The 16,915-nt window shown below is 28.2% G+C and overlaps 1 protein-coding gene across 1 annotated transcript in view; it reads left to right on the top strand.

Moving 5' to 3' along the window:
- The window catches only part of LOC107441750 (Suv3 helicase), a gene marked incomplete at its 5' end in the record, with an annotated part of 19,821 nt that extends 3,303 nt beyond the window's left edge, over positions 1 to 16,518 (top strand). The window contains 10 exon segments of the mRNA XM_043046033.2: positions 2,221 to 2,332; positions 3,067 to 3,236; positions 6,061 to 6,112; positions 6,238 to 6,366; positions 6,444 to 6,537; positions 8,073 to 8,373; positions 10,812 to 10,991; positions 12,839 to 12,987; positions 14,295 to 14,464; positions 16,202 to 16,518. Of these exon segments, the coding sequence (XP_042901967.2) occupies positions 2,221 to 2,332; positions 3,067 to 3,236; positions 6,061 to 6,112; positions 6,238 to 6,366; positions 6,444 to 6,537; positions 8,073 to 8,373; positions 10,812 to 10,991; positions 12,839 to 12,987; positions 14,295 to 14,464; positions 16,202 to 16,443 (1,599 nt within the window).
- Between the last annotated feature and the right edge of the window lie 397 nt (positions 16,519 to 16,915).

Below are 16,915 nucleotides of genomic sequence, written 5' to 3'. Positions count from 1 at the left end.
TATATGTATATATATATATATATATAATATATATTCTAGCTTTCTCTGCCACTCACCAATCCTGATGATTGCTTTGCAATAATTGTCATTTCTTGGCAGAAAGCAGTTTTTCAACTTACATTAAAATTATTCAAGTAACATATATGTGATGAAAGGAATTCTGTTTGCTAACGTTTCTGCCTCGTCCCACGTCCAAATATTATTATCTATTAGTATTATACATATTTAGATCGATTGATGAACAGAAGTTATTTTTCTGAGTAATCATTTTTTAAAATAACATTTATATTGTTCAAACAATTTTGATGAGTTCACAACCGTAATTTAATATTTTCGCAATTTAATATTTTTATTATTAATTTATTAATTTAATATTTTCGAATATATTAAATACAATTTTTGCTTACATCTTATCATGCATGAAGCTGATCATTAAGTTTTAAATCATTTAACAGGTCTCTTTAACTGTATTTTATAGCAGTATATTAATGTTATTTGCACAAAAATAATTATTGTAAAATGGTTAATAATATTAGACTACCTTTCTAAACAACTTTATCTTAAAATGTAGCGCATAATTACATTATAATAATAATAAAATAAAAATAATTAATTCTCTTAATTTTAAACTCTAAAATTCAAAGCGTAATAATAGCTGTAAAGGAAAATAACTTTAAATTAGAGATACACAAATACTTATAGAAAAACAATACCTTTATAACTGTACTGTCACCCTTAAAGGTTCCCAGGTTCAACAAAGGAATTGCTTGAAACATTTAACATTTACAACCAATTTTATTAAAACTCAATTTTTCAAACAAAAACACACTCAAAACATTTCCAAACTCTATAAAGTAGTTATATATTTCCAAATTATACGTTACTTCAAGTTTAAAATTTATCAACACAAAATTATCTTTTCAATAAAATGCAATTAAAAATCTAAGGCTCAATATTCTATTGCCCCAAATCTAGGAAGAAAAAAACAATTAAGAATAAAAGGCACACTTATCTTAAAATCTACTAAAATCAATTAAAAATATAGATCACAATATTCTCTGAATCCTGTAAACACGATTACAAATAAAAGGCTTATCTTAAAATGTAGTAGAAACAATGAAAAGTCATGGTAAATTATTCTTTTAAAACTGTACTAAAAGCGAACTTAGAGTTTATAAATTCAAATCAAATTGCGGACCAAATCCCTGGAATCCCCACCGGTATTGCCGCCAGACTCGTGGATCATGTCAACATTCCATCTTTTGATAAACAGCACTCCAACACTTCAAAATTCTTTGTACTTCCTTCTAGTAAGGCAGTTAGCAATTGTGGGACAACGGACTTTATGCATTGAGACGCTCTGGGTTGACAAAGAGATTCGAACATAGCGGCTCCGGAACTCAGCTCATCACTTTCAGTCATCAACTTAGCGGCTTCGGCTTAACCTTGCTCAAAATTCCAGCTCATCCACTCAGGGGCTCCGACCTAGTTCATACTTTTCAGCGACTCCAACTTTAATTCATCATCCTCTCAGCAGTTCTGTCTTTGTCCATCATCTCTCAGCCATTCTTCACCACCTTTTTATTCTCGTGTCATGAATCTCGGACTGACCCGTTTTCGTCCCGCAAGCAAAAGCGCAACTAGTGAACGTCACAACAGAAAAAAGTTCCATGAAAAAAACAGTCACAAATTAAATAATACATTATAAGAATGATGAAACAATACTAATTAAATATAAATAAACTTAAATACACATAATTCAACCCAAAAATCCTTGTTTAAAAGGATAATTCAAATTTATAATGGTGGTACCACCTGGAGGCAAATCATGTTATACACCATAAACACTCACAAGAATTCGAAAATAAGCAGAGCTAAGCAGTGCAGCAATCTATTGATGAAATAGGCGAATTATTTCCGCTGAAAAGTAACCCATCTTTAAAAGTATTGATCAAGAAAAAATAAATAAATAAATTTCCATTTATTACATAACTTTTGTTAATTTTATGCTGATGACAACTAAAACAATATGGAAATAAATTAGGAAAAACTGGATCCTACCACGTGATTTTCCAGCCTATAAAAATCCTCGGACAACAATAGATAGCTGTCACGTTATCGTTAGACATACTCGAAATTGCAACAAGCTATTTTTTTTTTTTTGCTTTTTTCTTTTACTAACTAAAAAAAAATAGTAAAACTTTGATTTTTCACTTATAGGGAACACCGTGTGATTTAGTTACAGGAGAAGAAAGAAAAACTGTTTTACCTGAAAATAAAGAAGCTAACCATGTAGCATGTACTATAGAAATGGTATCTGCTGATAAAAAATGTAAGTCCTTCTCTATATTATTAATTTGTTTGCTAGAATTAAGGTGACCAGTTAGGCAAAGTAAATTCCATTTATGTGCATTTTTTGGTATATTAGGACTAATATTATTGAGTATTATTTTTTTTAAGATAGGCTGACATTAAACTGTATATTTATTCTTCCTAAATTAGCTCAGGATGAGTTATCTATTTAGAAGAATAGTCCTTGACCTGATTCCAAAGCTTAAAATCAGGCCTAGTGCCTATTTCTGAGTTTACTTAATTGAAAGATATTCAGGATAAACACATTAATTTTTCTATTATGCTTAGAACCAACCTCCTGGGTCAACATTTTTGTAGTTAGAATTAAAAATGGTTAAGTGATTTAGCATGACTAAGATGTTATAAATTAATAGCGTATTGTATTCATAAGATAAAGTATATTGTGTATAAGATGGAGTATATTATGTATTCATGAAATAGAATGTATCATAATTCCTTGCTCTATATTTAGAGTGATGTTTAAGAAAGTAATTTTAATTAAAATTGGTGTTTAACTTATTAATTTTCTATTATAAAGTTGTATGTTTTGAATAGTTTAACTGCTCTTTCATGTTCTAAGGTGTTTTCATAAATTTGTATAACAGGATAATTAAGATTTCTTAAACAGTTATAGGATATTTGTTGTTCTAAGAAATTTTCTTTATGACAAAAAAAAAAAAGAATTTGCTTAATATGCTACAAATATATTTTCAGATGAAGTAGCAGTTATTGATGAAATTCAAATGATTAAAGATCAAGGTAGAGGCTGGGCTTGGACCCGAGCACTTTTAGGTATTGATGCTGATGAAATTCATATTTGTGGTGAAGAAGCTGCAATTGATCTTGTAAGAGATATAGCAAATTCTTGTGGGGAAGAACTTGAGGTATGAGCATTGGTTAAATATTCACATGTATTAAGTTTGTATGACTGTAATTTGTTATAAAAATGAAAATTATTTTCATCTCTTCTTTTCTGTTAGGGTCAATAAGTTTTAATAGCAAGTATAGTTCTTAAAGTTTGAAATTTACTTTTTGTAATTAGTTTCAGTGAAATTAAAACTTGCCAAAAATTTCAGCATGATATGATATGAATACATTGCTTAATGGATACGTTCATTGCTTCAAGCATGATATTATTTCATTGCTTCATGAGCATACATTGGTATTCCTGAAAATTGAATTGAAACTGTAACAATAGACTTATTGAAAGTATTCAATAAATCTACTAAAATATATATTAACAATAGAGTTATGGAGGAATATATTAGAGTATAAGTTATATATACAGTAGAGCGCCGATTATCCGAACCCTTATTATCCGAACGTCCAATTATCCGAACTATGTCCCAATTCGTTTTTTTCCCCTTTTTTCAAATTTAGAACTTCTTAACTTATCGACAATTCTAAATTCAGAAGAATAAATAATATCCACTACATTTAATGACCATATTTAATTTACAACCTTTTTCGCAGTTTTCTTATAGTAGCTATACATACAGTTAAACCTACAAACCCTTTTAGCCCTCTTCAACTTAAAATTGTTTTCCAAGAATGCGAGCTTCATTTTGACAGTCTAGAACGTCAAAATGATGCTGATCCAGTTCAGTTGATTTAGTTAAAAAGAATAAAGGCTTCTCAAAAAAGAGCATCTTCTTTAAAACAAAAGTCTTTACTGAATTTCTTTTGAAATGGAAAATAGACAAAGAAGGTTTAAATCGGTAATTGACAAAAAAATTCAAAATGGGAAAAAAAGGAAGTAAATAAATAAAAACGATAGAAAAATTGCTGAAAAAAAATTTTTAAACACGCCAGAGCTATTTTAAATAGTACTGCCAGTTCTAAGCCTGGAAAAAGTGAGAAAAGGGAAGTTAGAGCATAAATAATAATCATTTAAACTAGATTTTAAACAACTTTCCAATTATCCGAACTTTTCATTATCCGAACCACGCTCGGTCCCGAGCAGTTCGGATAATCGGCGCTCTACTGTACTTTTGAAAATAAAAAATTTTGCTTTCATCAAAAACCCCCAAGTTTTTGATGAAAAACTTACATGGGCTGGGATTCTTCAAACCCAGTTTCTTACAAATCTGTTTAGTACTATCATAAATTTTTAGAAAGTTTAAGCTTTATACAGTCAAACCCCCGCTATAGTGAACCTTCAAGGGACCGAAGTTTCGGTTTATCCGTTACGCAGGCAGTTTAACTAATGGTTCCTTAACTCCTCCCTACTTTTACACATTATTCAAATAAATGACTGAAAAATATTATGTAGTAGCAAAAAATTTGTTATTTTTCATTACTCTTCGTCTTGCGTACAAAAAAAAAATTAATAATCTCTAGCTGATGAGCAATTCTCAACATCAGATATGGAAACACTTCCCGACCCTCAAATAATTTTTCCTGAATTTCTGTTATTCCGTTTTTTAAAACCTGCCATCCGAGCACATAAAAGTAGTCTCATCNGTTCAACAATGAATCAAGATCGTTTGGCATCGCTCGCACTTATGTCTATTGAATACGACATTTTGCGTAGTTTGGAATTCGACAGCATAATACAAGATTTCGTTGAATCCAAAAATCGCAAAAAAGTAATATATTAGATCATAAGATTCTGCAAAACAATTTATTACCGAAAAATATTATATTTTTATTTGTATCTTCATAATTTTGTGCAAAATACACTTGTTGTTTTTATAGCTAAATTATTTTTGTCAACAAATTTTTTTCTCCCAAGTTTTTCGTAGGCCCCTGAATTTCGTAGTACTTGATGAATACTTGGGTGATCTTTATCATTCAAGTAACTATCTAACAACCTTGTAGTGTAACTACCACTAAAATTATACAATTTCAATTCACTAGTATATAAGACATGTTAACTCGATACTATCTGGAGTTACCCTTTGATAGATGGTGGTTGACATGGTTGGTTACCCAACCCCACTTTGGTGACTTTCAGACGTGATGTGAACATGCCTAACTTGACAGTAATGCCCATTTTGATTTGAATACGCCTACTTCGGTAGAGGCTACACACTGATCAGTTGACTTGCTATTTGTGACTGTGACATTGTCCTCCCTGAACTGTTGTTACTCAGTCTCAATCACACACCACCGTAGCTCGTACACACTTCACTGCTAATAGCAACACAGGATTATCCACGCATACAACTGTGATCTTGATATAGCTTTCACGGCTAGCACTCAAGGCCCGGTAATCTTAATACAGTTCTCTCATCCTTTTGCATAACAGCAACTAATCAACTAGTGATACCCATTCATCGAATTCTATTGCAGATAAAATTCTGGTGGGAGAGTATTGTAGTGTAACTACCACTACAATTATATAATTCCAATTCACTTTTATATAAGACATGTTAACTAGATTCTATCTTGGGGTACCTTTAGATAAATGAAAGTTGACATTGTCGATAACACTCACCTCACAACCTGTAACAGTGGTTTTTCAAGTAATTTTGAAAGAAGCATAAATTGAGAATCATCAGTAGCTGTGCAACCTGTGTCATAAATGTATTGTAGCTAATAATGGTTACTTTGAATGTATAATAATATTGGCTTTAGTAATTTAATTACATTGCTTCATTTTGATAGTGATTTAATGTGATATTTTCATATAATGAAATATATTCTAGGTTTATTTGCAGGAATAGTTTACCTCATGCAATATACTAATCTATGTTATATTTTTAGATCAGAAGATATGAAAGACTTACACCTTTAACCTTAGAAAATAGAGCCTTGAGTAAGTATAATTTGTCTTTAAGTAAGCTAAAGATAGATTTCTAGTATATTATATTTATTTAATTTTTAATGAGTTAGTTCCTTTCTATTTTTTATTAAATGTTTTCCTTCATTTATTATTTTTAGTGGATTTAAATAATATTCAACCAGGAGACTGTATTGTATGTTTTAACAAAAATGACATCTTCAATGTTAGTTTAGAATTGGACAAAAAAGGCTTTGAATGTGCTGTAATTTATGGTGGACTTCCCCCAGGTACTTTCTTTTAAAACATCAGCTAACAATCATGTAGTTAGTTAGTACTCAATGTCTCAAAATTTCTTAATTTTTAGGTACAAAATTAGCCCAAGCAAAAAAATTCAATGATCCTAATCATCCATGTAAAATTTTAGTAGCTACTGATGCCATTGGCATGGGTTTAAATCTGTAAGTATATTTTTCTTTAAAGAGCTAAATAATTTCACTATTTAAACTTTTTTTATATAATGTTTTCTCTGTTTCTTACTATTTTTTATAACTGTTTCAATAAAATATAACCATTCTCCTTCTACTTAAGAGAATGATGAATCAACTGGAAGGCGTTTAATGAACCTCTTTTCTTATTTTAAAAAAAAAAATTATTTTATGATTGACAAAAAAAGAAAAACTTTTGATGCTATTCCCATACCTTACAACTGGTCGTAACATGTTTCACACCCAAAATTTTCAGTGTTTTCAGAATGACTCTTGACAATTTTAAAGCTATGTAGATCTTCATTGGTACAGTGAAGCCCTGATTATCCTCGAATTCCACAAAAAAAATTTCAATTAAAGTGATCTATCATCGAATTTTTTTTTTCCTTCAAAAAAGTGTATTTTTTTCCCACTTTTATGTATGCTTATATGAAATAAGCATGTACTAATTTTTCCTTTACCATTCATTGTTTCAGTAGAAATAAAGCAAAGATGTATATTTAAAATGTACACTTATGAATGAATAAATTTTAAAACTATTTTTCATATTTCGACCTTACTTTTTGAGTTTTTTCTGATTATCCACAATTTCTGTTGTCTGAGATGCTCTTGTCACCTAATTCCATGGATAATCTGAACTCATCTGTATTTCAATAAGGTACCCTAGAGCAGTGTTCCCCAACCCGCGGTACCGCGGCTCGGGATTTGATATGCGGTCCGGTGTACCGGGCCGCCCATTTCAATTAAACTAAATTTAAATTCCTAGGTTTATACCCCAAATTAAAAATATCAGTGTTCCATTAAAATTTTATTTATTTAAAAAAAGGGGCTCCGAAGGTAGTGACATAAATTTTATAATGTTTGTAATCTATCGTTGTCTTCGATTGCCCCCAAATGGAACCATCTCATTGCAAAGAAACAAGCTCTGGGTTCTCATTGATTTAACGTTCTAGTAAGTTAAAATGTTAAATCCCTTTATATTTATTTTTTGGTGCAACTGTATTTTATTTTGAAGGCATGTTTAAATACAATTAAATTTAAATTAATAAATAAAAAATACAAGCAATCAACGTCTCGCCCCCCCCCCCCNAGGCTGCGGTAAAATTATCAAACGTTAACAGGTCCACGGTAATAAAAAGGCTGAGGAACACTGCCCTTGAGCATCGATTGTTGGAACCTCTTTAATCAGAATATCTCTATTAACTAATTTTTTTCCCGTGTACATAAAGTTTTTTTTCTTTTTTTTCTAATTCTGCTATATGTATGTCATTTAAAAAGACACTCTTTTTGCTGCATGATAACATAAAATTTATCATTTTATATGAGTAACAAATGTTAAGTTGGTGGAAACATGTAATTTTTTTAAAGAAAATAGTATACCTTTCGGAGCAAAACTAATTTTAGATTTGAAATCCCTTCACCTGAATTTAGTTTTTGTATAAATGTAACGAAAAATTTGTTCCTAGAGTAATAACTGCCATACCAATTTTTTAAACATTATTTTTCAGGAGTATCAGGCGAATTATATTTTATTCCCTAATGAAACCTGTTATAAATGAGAAAGGAGAAAAAGAAATCGATACTATATCCATTTCCCAAGCTTTACAGATTGGTGGAAGGGCTGGTAGATTCAATACTCAATTTTCAGAAGGTTATGTCACAACTTATCGAGCTGAGGATCTTGATACCCTGACGAAGTTAATGAGCAAAGAAAACCAAGTTCTGGAAAAAGCTGGGTTACACCCCACTGCAGATCAAATAGAAGAATTTGCTTATCATTTGCCACAAGCAACACTCTCCAACATAATTGTAAGATATTAATATCATTCTGTTCTAGCTAAACTGTATCTCTAAATCATTCAAAAGAAGAAGAAAAAACAGTTGCTACCATGACTTTACAAAAAACAACAAAAAAATTAACTGTGTATGCTTCTCACTCTCATATAGTAAAAACTATTGAATGAAAAATATGAAATATCAGACATTTTTAGAGAATTGTTTAAGGAACATTTTGATATGAAAATATTATTTATACAGACATTTAGATTTTAAGTATGTCTAAGTTAGTGGTTTTTGTTTTCCTTGTGCTGCTTAACTGTATTCAGCCTAAATTATTAAGGTTATGTTTATGGTTTTTACAGTCATGCACTCTAATGTGTGACAATTCAAAACATGTTTAGCTTTATTTAAATTTCTAATTAATTGTAGAGTAATTGATTTGTAATTTACATTTTGTTTAGGCATTTTAGCTTTGTTAAAGTAAAGTGTAGACTAATTGCCGGACAATTATAATTTTTCAGAGCCATCCACTCGCATGCCTGAAATGGAAAGAATCTTGATCTTTCTTTTAAATTTTGAACTAGTTTTGTAGTCAATCAGCTTCGATTCGATAAAATCCATTTATATAAACCAGAATGTATATTTGTTTGGAAGATAGCATGATTCAGCAGTCCGCACTCATTCAAAAGAAATTACTTTTTGATTATTTTAATTAAGAACTTGATGTTAGTATTTATGCAAAATATTATAAAGAGATGTTTAAAACTCTAGCCAGTGTTTCTAATCCTAGATATTTATAGATTAATTCTATGTAGCTTAAAAGTATCAATACACTGTTCGGCGAGAACTGATAGGGAAAATAAAGATATAGGGTTATTGCTTATTGTCAACATTACCTACATCTACCAGTTCCTTGCTAAGTTAGTGATTCTTTTCTTATCTTAGCGTTTCTGTTGGTCAAATTCACTCTGCTTGTCTTAACTTAGGCCAACGGTTATGCCAAGCGTCCGGTGACTTTGTTTAAGTTTGCTATCAGTTCTTGCTGAACAGTCTATAGTTTACCTGTAGATAACCAGTGATATATCATGAAATATTGATATTTTTTAAGTGTCACAATAATGATTATGGCGGAAGTTGTTCTCCACCAGTAGCCGCTAATATTCGTATAGTGGAAAATAACTTTTCATGATTGTTCATTTTGGCCATTAATGAATGGATTAAACAATTAACAGTCTCCAGGAAAGAATAAACAAATTGTTTAGTGAAATTTAGATTTTATTAAGCATAATTGGTGATATAGAGAATGGCCATTTCTTCATCCAAAGAAAGAAAATCCCTTAAAGGGATGAAATCAGAATACTCTCTTATTGAGAGATCATACAGCCAGAATATCATTTCTGACGGTTAGGAATTGAGACTGGGGACACTCCCAGTCTCCACAATTTTGAAATTAAAAGTGAATACAATTGTTCCCAACGGACACAGAAAGTATGGGCAAGAGATCAAAAATTGGCCAATTATCAAAATATAACATAGCCAAAACAAAGACAACCAGCATATCAATATTGGCTTTAAAAGAATACCTTGGCGATCACGAGTCGCCAACAAATTTATGAGAATTATTACAACCATGCAACTGAAACATTTAGCGATTTAGAATAAAAAGTTTTAAATAGATTTTTGTTTTCGATTAGAGGCAACAGTGAATTAATATGTCTGCATTAGTAATGAAATAAAAAGTATCCGTTACATTGATCTATAAGAGAAGAATAAATATTTTCTTCTCATATTAGAAGATTAAGTCTTTGATTTATTTTAAATGTAATTCTATTAATAAAAATAAGCTTAAGTAATGAAAGATATTTTAAAAGGATAGAAAATAAATATGTAATGCCAATTGTGGCATCACATATATATTACAAGATTTATTCTTGTACTAATATATATTATATCATGAATACCATACCTAACAATAAACACATTCTATATTTTAATTATTGAATTTACAATAAATATTGAATGTGATAATGTCATGTGAATTAAATATAATTATCAAATAAGATATCACGAATGATAATAAATTTCATTTTGATAATGAAAATATTTTCCAATGTAAAATTAATAATAATGTTTAATAAACCTTGAAAGATATCATGATATATCATAAAATATTGATATTTCCTGACAATATATTGTCATATAAAAATTTTGATATCATCCATAACTACTGTAAATTTCTTTCTATCTTATTTAATTCTTTCTCTAATTAATTGGATACTCATTCTAAACTATAAATTAAACTTTTAAAAATACAAATGAATTTTAATCATGCTGCTCGGTAAAAAACAAAAACAAAAAAAAACATTTTTTCTTACTAAGCACAATTTATCAATTAATTTGTTTTTAAAACAAATTTATGAATGCATATTTTCCTGTCTAATACAAACTTAACAATGTTTTTCTCTTAGGATATCTTCAATAGCCTCTGTGTGATAAATAGCTCATCTTATTTCATGTGTGATACAGAAGGATTCAAAGCTTTAGCTGATATGATTCAAGGAATACCACTGCCTTTAAGAGCACGCTATGTTTTTTGCTGTGCACCAATCAATAGGAGGCAATTATATGTTTGCACAATGTTTCAAAAAGTAATTATTATTATTTATTTATTTATTTTAATTAAAGATGCACAATCCTTGACAGAAAAGTAGTTCTCTCAAATTGTCTTTACTAAAAATATGAAAGAAAATAAAATAAAAAATATGTTTTTAGTTGTACTCCGTTAAGAGTAAGTTACTGATTGAGTTACAGCCACCAAGTTATTGTGACCTAGTGATTAGTTGTTTATATATTGGTTGTTGTATGCATAAAAATAGTTGTTTATCCTTAAATGCATGGTTAAATTTTTATTCCCCATTTAGTTAAATCACCATGCGTTAAATATCGGTTTGTAATATAGAAATAAAAAACAATCTTTAATTAAAAATTCTATTCTTTCCAAACACTTATTCAAATTTGTATGTATTTTCAAGTAAGCTTGAAACACCTTTTTTTAATCTGCATTCTAAAGATTTTTTTATAATATTTTGATATAAAATTTTAGCATTTGGCAAAATTTATTTTATTACTTCTTTTTTTTAAATCATTTTTGTGCTTTGTTCGCTAATTTAGATAAATAAAACTCTCATAAGTTATAAATTAATCTTATGAATTATTTTAATGACACGATATCTGGTCCCTCCATACTTAATTCTTTTTCATATTATGACTTTAAAGCATTATTTAATTATATCTGCTATAAATATCTTAATTTTAATAATCGAAGTTATAAATATATCTCGCTTCTATTTAAGAAAAAATAGAAGTTCAAAGTTTAGTTTTTTACATACTTGTTTTAATTGAATTGCAGTGTTGATTATGTGAATGATACATTATTTTTTTTCTTTTACATTTAAAACAAATGAACGTTTTGTGGTAGTTAACATTTCTAACGAAACAATTTGTTAAATTAAAATTTATGCATAATTATAGGGAAAGAAAAAAAGAATTCAAGAATAATAGTCACTGACTTGGTATTTTTGCACAGCATGAATATTAAAAATTGATCATCTTTCTGATGTTATAAAAATGATTCTAGACTAATTTATAACAGCTTGAATATTAACCTTTTCCTACTTATTTTGCAAAAACTCATAAATACAGGGTATCTGTGCACCTGGAAAGTCATGAATTTCGGTATTGAACAAAATTTGCCATGAAAAAAAATCATGGATTTAGGTTGCCGAAATATCTAATTTTTAAAATGAAAATTACCCCCACAATGTTCCGAATACCTGAATTTGTAACAAAATCAAAACTCACAGTCATATTTTATTAAAATCATGCTCTTTAAAAATTATGGTGTTCTTTCAAAAAATGAACGAAAAAAACATCATTTCTAGGGCGAATTATCTTTTAAATTTCTTTGGTTTCAACATTTTTGTTAATATTATTTTTTTTAATTATAAAAATTTCGAATTCCAGCTAAAGCAAGCCAGTCATTGTCGATTTTTTTTTAATTTCGACACGAGAGCAGAAAAATCATGAGTATTTTTTTCTTTTCCCATGAAATATCTTTAGAATATACTTCTGAAGAAAAAAATTTATTTGCTGTTGTATTTTTTTCAGCTATTTTATTGCTTCAACTCTTTCTTTACTCTGTTTTTTAAATTTAAAATCTATAAGTATGAAGATGCAGAGTATAACAGTTTTGGTTATATGTATCATTTCAATGAATGTTATTATAACTTTTTTTTTTTTTTTAAATTTGTTGTTGTGTTTTAGTCGGAGAAAATTGTAACTTCATTAAGTCATGAAAAATTCTTGGAATTAGTCATGGAAAATCATGAAAAGTCATGAATTTGAAAATCTAAAATGTAGCAGATACCCTGTAAATAAAATAAATATAACTTGTTAGTCTATTTGTTTATTTTCTCTTACCTATATCAACATCCAGTTTTCTAGGCAATACAGTCAAAATGATCCTTTGACAATTGAAAAACTTTGCAGAACAATAGGCTGGCCATTTTCATCACCCCAAAATATTTCTGATTTAGTGCATCAAGAAGCTGTCTTTGATGTTCTGGATTTATATCTTTGGCTGAGGTGAGTGACAATTGTTATAAATAACAGAGACATGTTAATAATATATAATTTTGTGTAGGGATGGTTATTTGCAGCAAAAGTATGGTTAATTTGGTCAAGAGACTGCAACACCCTTGTTCTTTATTGTTTTCTTAAAAATGCTAATGTTTATTTTTCATCTCCACTGGTTCTTACATAATTTCAAAAGAAATTGAGGAGGTTTGATATTCGAAATAACATGATAAAAAATATTTAATTCATTCGTTCAAAAAAAAACTTATTTAGTAATAAAAATGGTTTTTGTTTGCGAAAAAAGAGCAATGACACTTTTACCATAAAAAAAAAACACTTAGGCAAAAGTAGTATACTGTCTTGTTTATGTAAAAAATATTAATTATCTTTAAGCCTATTTCAATAAATGTGTAAAATTGTTATGCATAGTATGATTGCTAAGACTTGTCATTCATTTCTGTTACTTTGGTGTTCAATTATTTATTAATTTTTTATTATCCAACTTCTATGATACCTAAACTTTATTTTAAAAAAAAATTGACATATATTTGTTATGCATAATTTTTCGTTACTATTAGTTTGCTTTAGACTGCATGTTCTATCTGTTAATAAAATATCCTAATCCCATAAGACAACGATTATATTTTTTAATATTACTAAACAGAGGAATATTTGCACTCATTTTTATTTTTTTTTTATCAATTTGAAAACTTAAAGTAAAATGAAATGTGTAGATTTATAACTGGACAATAATTGGGTAGTAGCAGTTTTGATAACTTTTATGTAAAATAAAAATTCTTAAAAGCAAATATCTAAAAAAAAAAATTTTTTTTTAATTTATAAGTTTATCTTTAATAACATCTTTATAGCATATATCAAACGACATAAAAAAAATTCAATTTTGAAAATGGGCTTTATTGCATAACTCATTTATAATTAAGACAATTTTTACAAATTATATTTTTACATTTTTTAACATAAATTCAGATTAATTATTATGTTTGATTTGCCAGAAAGGTTTTCTAGTTAAATATTTATCAGACGAAACTTCTTACATATATTTGTCTTTCTCATTCTCAACAATGATAATATTTGCTATAATTTGTAAAGATTATAGCAAATATTAAAAGCAAATGAAATTACACAATTTATTTAGGTACATTTGAAATGGCAGTTAAAGATCTTTATGGTTATTAAAGATCATAAATTGCAGCATATGTAAATGCCAAATAACACGTATCTTTGTTGTGTGATATACTTTTTGTTATAAACATATACCATATTGAATACTGTCTAAGTTTGACTTTTAATTTTAGTTATCGTTTCCCGGATCTGTTTCCTGATGGTTCACCCGTTCGAGATATTCAAAAAGAACTTGATGAGCTTATACAACAAGGTGTATTCAATATCACTCATTTGTTGCAAGCCAGCAGTCGCAATGATGCAGGTGAAGACAGTGAATCTCATTACCCATATAGGAGAAATGGTATGAAATATTTCTAATATCAGTTTTTACAATTGTTTGCCTAATTTATAAATGTATTTTTTTTTTTAAATTTAAATTTCAAAAAGCTAAATGATAATTTTTGTCATGGAAGAGGAAGACCCGAAATCATCCCGAGTGATATTTTATTGACAATCCCTTATAATAGTAGATAAATTTTGTAACTATTTTTAACTGTACTTCAAGTTTGTTAAAAATGATGTGGTTAATCACACTTTTCGATTAAAGCAGAGTTGAGATGAAACCTTAAAAAATTTAATCTGCAACATTTATACATTTTGTTTTTTTAAGGTGCAAGCATTTTGTTTCATAAACCTTTTTCTAAGATTAAGACATAAGTTTAAAAAATTTAATTTTTAAGTGTAATAGTTTTTATGTCTCATACTCCAACTATAGGATTATTATTGAATTTAAACATTTAAAACAAATTTTAAAAGCAACTACACTACTATAAATCAGATTTAGTTTATATGTTTAATATGCTTGCCCTCAAAGTCTGTAATATAAGGCAGACAAATCAAAAAATTCTGTACGACTGGCTGAAGTGTCAAAACATCTATACATTTTGTGACAGTTTTAAATTCAGTAATGATTTTGCAATTATCTGTGTAAATATCGCGATTAAATTAATACAAAAATGGGTCACATTGCTTGAGATTAGAACAGGTTAGCCTTATTTGCTCAAGAAAAAAAAAACTAAACAAATTTAATTTAAATCTCAGCATAAATTTTTACATAAAGCTCAATAATAAAACTCTCTGAAAATACACAATTTATATTTCATATATAAGTTGATAAATCATGTTTTTATTTGAAGTAATTCATACAAACTTGTTAAGAATGTGCAAGATTTGTAAACTGGTTTAATCTGAATTCCTTTTTTTTTTCCCTCACAAGTTTTTTAAGTTGCAAAAAGATTTGCCGTTGAATTATTACTGTTCTATACAACTTGAGTATGCTGTATGCAACTAATTTGGAGAAAAAAAAATGATAAAATTGATAGTCTTTTTTATACCAATCAAACCAAGATTTTTCTTTCTTGCTTTATTCTTGGCATATATTCGAAGTTTTAAAATTAAAAAAGAAAAACTATTATGCTGAAATAATTAATTTTTTTTTCTCTCCATTTATGATCAGTCATTAGAACTACAAGTAACGAAACTACTGTAATCACTACTATATAATGTGTTACTTTTTGAAAAAAGCAGTGTAGTTAGTAGAAAACCTAGCAAAAACACACCTGGCCACTACTTTTAACATGTTTAGTAAAAATAAGGCTCAAAATGTAAATAATTTCTGATTGGTGCTGATTTACAATTCTATCAGTAGATAAAATAAAATGCATTTTACTTTGCTATATTTTTTTTTTATATATATTTATTCATTTAACTTGAGCATTGAATATTTAAAACTTTTCTAGTATTTCTTGAATTAAATATTAGCTGTCAAGAAAGGCGTAAAGAGTAAAAAAAGGGTTTAATCAATGTTTATATTTTCTCAACTTTTAGTTTTTTTTTTTGTTTTGTTTTTTTTTAAATATTAAACAAGAGTGTAAATTCATAATTAGAGATTACATTTCAAAAGTAACTTGTAATGACAACATATAAAAAAAAAATGGTTGTAGTTAACTACAAAAAAATAGAGTTTTCCTGGCCACTGTTTATGATATAGTGTGTAAGTTTTTTCAATAAATTTAGACAATATGTTTTTCTTTTGTAGCATCATCAGAGTCTAATGCCTTAGACACAACTGAATTTGAATCAGGATTTAGAGAAAAATCTTTAGGAAAAGGCCGTTTGACAAAAGAACTTCTAGACAAAGGGCTCATTACTCCAGAGATGCTACAAACTCTGCAAGAGGAATGGATTGAGGAAACACAAAGCTCGCCTTTTAGTTCGCCAACAAATCGTCGTAAATTTTCAAAAGTACACACTAGACGTTCGAAGAAAAAAGACTTTTAGCAATTTAGTAGTTACTTAATATTTAATGTACGGAATATATAGAGTTTTATTTTTAAAATAAATAATTTAATGAAAGAGCTAGTCAGTGTTCTTAAATAGGGTGTTTCTAAATAATGTTTACTATAAATGATATTAAACATTTAAAAAAAAAAATTCTAATATATTTTGCACCAAAGTAACTTGAAATAGAAGTTGTAATTACTCATTTATAACTGTGTAAAAATAAAATATTTTTTTTTTGGGAATCTGTATCATATTGATACATATATGATTCAAGCTCAAGATTAATTTCTCATTAGCTGACCTTAATTATTCCACTTTGCTCAATTTACCTTTAAAGCCAATTAATTAATGTTATTGCTCCTCAGTAATGTGAATTTTGTTGTTGTTCCTCTTGTAAAAATGTCATAAATGATATTTTTACATAATCATCCATCATATGTGTACTTACTTCATTTATGATTCTAACTTG

Source organism: Parasteatoda tepidariorum, chromosome 10 (assembly GCF_043381705.1).
Source record: "Parasteatoda tepidariorum isolate YZ-2023 chromosome 10, CAS_Ptep_4.0, whole genome shotgun sequence".
Taxonomy (NCBI): domain Eukaryota; kingdom Metazoa; phylum Arthropoda; class Arachnida; order Araneae; family Theridiidae; genus Parasteatoda; species Parasteatoda tepidariorum.
The sequence above is the reverse complement of the archived record's forward strand: the minus strand, read 5'-3'. Positions and strand labels throughout refer to the sequence as shown.